General features: G+C 48.8%; 1 protein-coding gene across 1 annotated transcript in view; it reads left to right on the top strand.

The window, feature by feature from the left end:
- Positions 1–3,422: 3,422 nt before the first annotated feature.
- Positions 3,423–5,469, top strand: part of Znf839 (zinc finger protein 839) — a 27,996-nt gene continuing 25,949 nt past the window's right edge. The window contains exons 1-3 of the mRNA XM_013017575.1: positions 3,423–3,633; positions 4,342–4,434; positions 5,129–5,278. Coding sequence (XP_012873029.1) covers positions 4,429–4,434; positions 5,129–5,278 — 156 coding nt within the window. The 5' untranslated portion in view covers positions 3,423–3,633; positions 4,342–4,428. The remainder of the gene's footprint in view (positions 3,634–4,341; positions 4,435–5,128; positions 5,279–5,469) is intronic.

Here is a 5,469-nt window from a genome sequence, read left to right as displayed (position 1 = left end):
AGTGGTGCTGTGGCTCAAGTGGTAGAGCGCTAGCCTTGAGCTGAAGAGCTGAGGGACAGCGCCCAGGCCCAGAGTTCAGGCCCCATGACCGGACCCCTCCCCCAAAAAAGAAAAAAACAAACCAACCACTGTGTTCCTCCGGCTCTCGGGCACCTCTGGGGCTGTGGCCCTGGGCCAGGAGTGCACTTTTTCACTTCAGTGCTGTTGTCATAGCCTTTAGTAGATTGGCTCCTTTACCAGACAGGAAGCTTGAGTTGGGTGCCAGAGCCAGTGGCTCACACCAGTAATCCTAGATCTAAGGATCATGCTTCAAAGCCAGCCCAGGTGGGAAAGTCCGTGGCACTCTTATCACCAATAAACTACTCAGAAAAAGACAGAAGTGGTGCTGTGGCTCAAGTGTTTGAGTGCTAGCCTTGCGCAAAAGCAGCTCAGGGACAGCATCCAGGCCTTGAGTTCAAGCCCAGGACCTGCACAAAAATTTTTTTTTTACAAAGTAAGTTTGGAGCCACCAGGTTTTGCCAATTTTAGAGAAAGCCTTGGGCTGGGTGTAGCATGGATCACATGACCTTGCCACCTCGTGGCTTTTCTCAGTGACTGGTGTTGGGTCTATGCAGCAATCCCCTCACTGAGCCCAATCCTCAGCCCCTCCGGGTCTCAGCTTCTGCTCTGTGAAAGAGGAATGTTTACTGAAAGGTCCTTCAGGGCTCTCACAAAACAGTTGTGGCTTAGACCAGACCCTCCTTTATTTAACAATGGTCATACACACACAACAAAAAAAGGCCATATTGCTGTTCACTGTCCTGCTGTTGAACTAACCTGAGGGATGTGCTGGTCTCAGTGAGGAAGTGGGGGGAGTGAGAGAAGGGGGGGAAGAAAGGGATAGTGGGAGAGCAACAAAGGAGGGGGTACCAATGCTGGACAAGAAATTTATTCATTACCTTACTCATGTAACTGTATCCCCTCTGTATAGCATCTTTTGTTGATGTTGTTGGTCGTGGGGCCTGAACTCTGGGCCTGGGCGCTGTGTCTCAGCTCTTCAGCTCAAGGCGAGCGCTCTACCACTTGAGCCATAGCGTCACTTCCGGCTTTTTCTGCTTATGTGGTGCTGAGGAATGGAACCCAGGGCCTCATGCATGCAAGGCAAGCGCTCTACCAGTGAGCCACCCCCAGCCCCTGTATAGCATCTTTACAATAAAATTAATTTTTTTAAAAAAAGAGGAGGAAGGCTTCATCACCGCAGCTCTGCAGAGACTTCTGCAGCAAGCAGTCTCCATCTAGCCATGATGAGATCTGAGCACAGGGATTTTGTTTAGTTTTGTTATTTTGGGAGGATATTGGTCATTATTGTTTTATACAAGTTATTTAGAATATTTCCTCATAAGCCTTTGAGTTTTTTCTTCCTTTTTTTTTTGTCAGTCATGGGGCCTGAACTCTGGGCGCTGTCCCTCAGCTCTTCAGGTCAAGACTAGCACTCTGCCTCTTGAGCCACAGCGCCACTTCTGGCTATTTCTACCTATGTGGTGCTAAGGAATCAAATCCAGGGCCTCATGCATGCTAGGCAAGCGCTCTACCACTGAGCCACCTTCCCAGCCCCTGAATTTTATTTTCTTAAGTTATACATTATAAAACTGTAATGGATTATTTGCCAGGATTCAGGTAGACTCCCTAGTGTACATTAGCCATCCATCATGAACTGGAGTCGGGCATTGACATCCTCAGGACTGGTCTTCTGTCCCTGTTGAGATGGTGCGTGGCTCAGTGTGTAAGGAACACTGTCCAGCCTGCCCAGCCTCGTTTTCTCCTCAGCCTCGTTCTGCTGCCCTTCTGTGCCCCCCCTCAGATTTATGCTCATAGTGTCCTCTTCAGAAGCTCCCGTGTAAGAGTGATCCTGGCTATCAATACCTTCACCTCTGCGCTTTCCCTGGAAATCACATCTCATCTTCACAAACTTGGAGAGGTGGGAGTGCTCGGAGGTGGGAGGTTAGAGGTAGGAGGAGCCATGGGGAGGGTGGCTGGTCATCTGGGGAGGGGGGCGGCTTGCCCAAGTCTCCATCTGTGAGCAGGAACTAGCGTTCAGCTTGGCCTTTCCAGGGCCCAGACCTATGGTCTCTTCACCCTGTGGGAAGCGAGATCTGGTTATGGACTACATAGGATTATTTTCCTGAAAACACCAGTTGGCATTCAAAAAGAGGACAGAAATGGCAAGAAAAGTACCTTGGTTCCAGTTAACATGATTAAGGTTATGGCAGTATTAGAATGTTTTACATTTCTTCTTCTAAGTATCATTTAGTCTCTCTTGCACACTATGCTAACATAAAACTTTCTGGTTTTGGTAGTGACATAATTTACCATCAGCTTTTTTTGTTTTTGTTGGTCGTGGGGCCTGAACTCTGGGCCTAGGCGCTGTCCCTCAGCTCTTCAGCTCAAGGCTAGTGCTCTACCACTTGAGCCACAGTGCCACTTCTGGCTTTTTCTGCTTATGTGGTGCTGAGGAATCAAACCCAGGGCTTCATGCATGCTAGGCAAACACTCTACCACTGAGCCACATTCCCAGCCCTCACCTGGGTTTTTGTTTTTTTGGGGGGCTTGAACTCTGGGCCTGGGCGCTGTCCCTGAGCTTTACCGCTCAAGGTGAGCACTATACCACTTGAGCCCCAGAGCCACTTGCTCTGTAGTTCACTGGAGATAAGAGTCTCTCAGACGTTCCTGCCTGGGTTGGCTTTGAACTGCGATCCTCAGATTTCAGCCTCCTGTGTAGCTAGAATGACAGGCATGAGCCACCTGTGCCCAGCTTACTCCCCAGGGTTTGTTAGCCCAGATTCATCTTCTTATATGGTGTTGAGAAAGATGTATTGACAGGTCTGAAACAAGCAGAAATGGTCAGATAAGTTGATGTTAGGTGTAATGAACCCAAGATAAGGACTCAAATGGTTTTTCTTTTTTGCTATTGTTTCTAACATATTTATAAGATGATTTTTTTGTTGTTGCTTTGTATGTCCCTCCCCCACAGTATAACCCGTTTTCACTGTATTTGATGTTGGTATAATTTGGGGAGGGGAAGGGAAAAAACAAGTTGTTTAAATAGGGATATAGGTGGATCCATTGCAACAATGAGATGTACAAGACATTATGTCGAAAAACAAACTTTACAGCTTTGGGGGGGGGAGATGGGAGGGCAGGGATGGTAAGTGGAAACAAAGGGTGTAATTGTAACCCCTCTGTATGGTATTTTCACAATTTAAAAAACTTAATAAAAAAAGAAAAAAAGATGTATTGACTGTAGTTGAGTTCATTAAGGAAGAAATAGTGTAGCTAGTTCCTTGTCTGAGACTTGACAGTTTTGTGCTTTTGAGTTTACATGATGGTGTGTGAAGCATTTTTATAGCTTTTTTTTTCCTTTTTGGGTTTCACACTGTCTAGAATGGTCAGTCTGTGGAAGTGGAAGACACAAGAGTGCCTGAGCCAGAAAATGGGAGTCAGTCAGCTCTCTTGGGATCAGAGGACCAAGGACGGAGCCATGGAGGCTCAGAGACCCTGACAGAGCGCAGTAGAGCCATCCGCCAGCGGGGAAGAGCCGCCGTGCTGTGCCAACGCCCTGCGGTGGCTGCCAGGCTGCGCGCCCAGCTGGAGGAGGTACATCACTCGCACACCCATGGGCCAGATCTGTTTCTCTACCATGGCATATGGCAATTCACTATTCGATTTTTGAACTTAGAAGTAAAACATCCCAGCCTGGCATGGTGGCTCATGCCAGTTAACACAGCCCTCAGGAGGACTGAGTCAAGACCAGACCAATTACATTATGAGACCTTCTCTCTCTCTCTCTCTTTAAAATAAAATAGCCTGATGAATTAAAAAGCTCTCAAGATGGCATTGGATAAATTCCAGTGACAGTCACAGGCTGACCTGTTTATAATGAATCACTTCTCAGTGGGGCATTTCCCATGTTCCTCAGCTCTTGGGTTCTATCTGGAGGAGCCATGATGAATAAGAGTAGAGCAGAGTGCTTTATTAGGAAAGGAGAATCTGCCTGGGGGTGAGGCTCCCAGCTCAGATAAAGGGAGTTTTATCGAGCAGGGAGGGTTACTCAGCCTTGTGCAACTGAGACCTTCCTCAGATGGTTTAGCCTCAGATCTCAGCCTCCTGGGTAGCTAGGATTACAGGACCAAGTCACCAGCACTGGCCCATAGTTCTTTGTTAATGGATGGAGCCATGAACTACTTAATAAGGCAGAATGTCCGTGGTTGAGTGTCGGGCTTGCGGGGACGTCCTGTGTCTTCTGCTCAGAGTCGCACTGGCCCTTGCCGTTGGGAGGTTCCCAGCAAGTGCTTCTCTTGGTAGGCTCTCCAACAGTGTGGCCGTGAGGATCTGGTGGAATTGGTGCTGCCTCGGCTGGCTCAAGTCGTAACTGTGTATGAATTTCTTCTGATGAAGGTGAGTCTTCAACGTGCTCACCAACAAGGGGGGTGACTTGTTACTTAGAAAGGCGTCCTTCCTGTTTCCTTTAGAGAGAGCCTGGCCATGTGGGATCACTTCCCTTCCCCAGCAGAGCAGCTGTGTGCTCCCTACTGAGCCCATGGCCTGTCAGCCCCTCAGGACATATCCAAGCCCAAAGCCCATCCTCAGCCTTTTTGCCTCCCCTCCCTACTCCTGGGCCTGCTCCCTCCTCTGAGCTCTTTGGCTGCCACATCAAGGGTTTGTTTCTGGTCCTCTTCTCAGGCCACCCTGCCTCCCAGAGCTGGATGTGGTGCTGGCACACAGTAGGTACGCACTGGGTGTGGTGCTGGCATGCAGCAGGAATGCACTGGGCAGCTCCTGTCACCCACTAGCTCCAAAGGTTGAGGGATCCAGCCATCCTTTTTTTTTTTTTTTTTTGTCGCTTGGGCGCTGTCTCTCAGCCCTTCAGCTCAAGGCCAGCACTCTACCACTTGAGCCACAGGGCCACTTCCTCATCCATCCTACTGTCTTGACATTCTAGTCTTGTTGGGGTTAAAAGCATGGCTCAGGTGGTATAGTGGCAAGCCACTGAGCAAAAATGTGAGATACTGAGTTTAAGTTCTGATCTCAGGCATTTCCATGTCATTGCCTCAGGTGTAAAACTCTACTTGTCATCTTTGTCTTCATGAAGGTTGAGAAAAGTCATCTAGAAAAGCCTTTTTTCCCAGCCATCTATAAGGAATTTGAAGAGTTGCATAACCTGGTTAAGAAAACATGTCAAGACTACCTCAGCAGTGCGGGTCCGTGTCCGCGGGAGCCCCTGGAGATCAGCAATGACAAGGTAACAGCCTTGCAGCACAGCCCGGCACTCAGAGCCAGCAAAGGAACAGCGAGGGTGCCTCCAGATGCCGTTCTCCTTACTCAGCCACTAGCCTGTTCCATCTAGTGAGTTTCTGTTTCCTTAACATTAAAGCAATAAGTGCTTGTAAGCCGGCGCCGGTGGCTCACGCCTGTAATCCTAGCTACTCAGGA

The sequence above is a fragment of the Dipodomys ordii genome, unplaced genomic scaffold (assembly GCF_000151885.1).
Source record: "Dipodomys ordii isolate 6190 unplaced genomic scaffold, Dord_2.0 Scaffold2, whole genome shotgun sequence".
Lineage (NCBI taxonomy): Eukaryota > Metazoa > Chordata > Mammalia > Rodentia > Heteromyidae > Dipodomys > Dipodomys ordii.
Note: the sequence above shows the minus strand (reverse complement) of the source record. Positions and strands in the feature narration are given on the sequence as shown.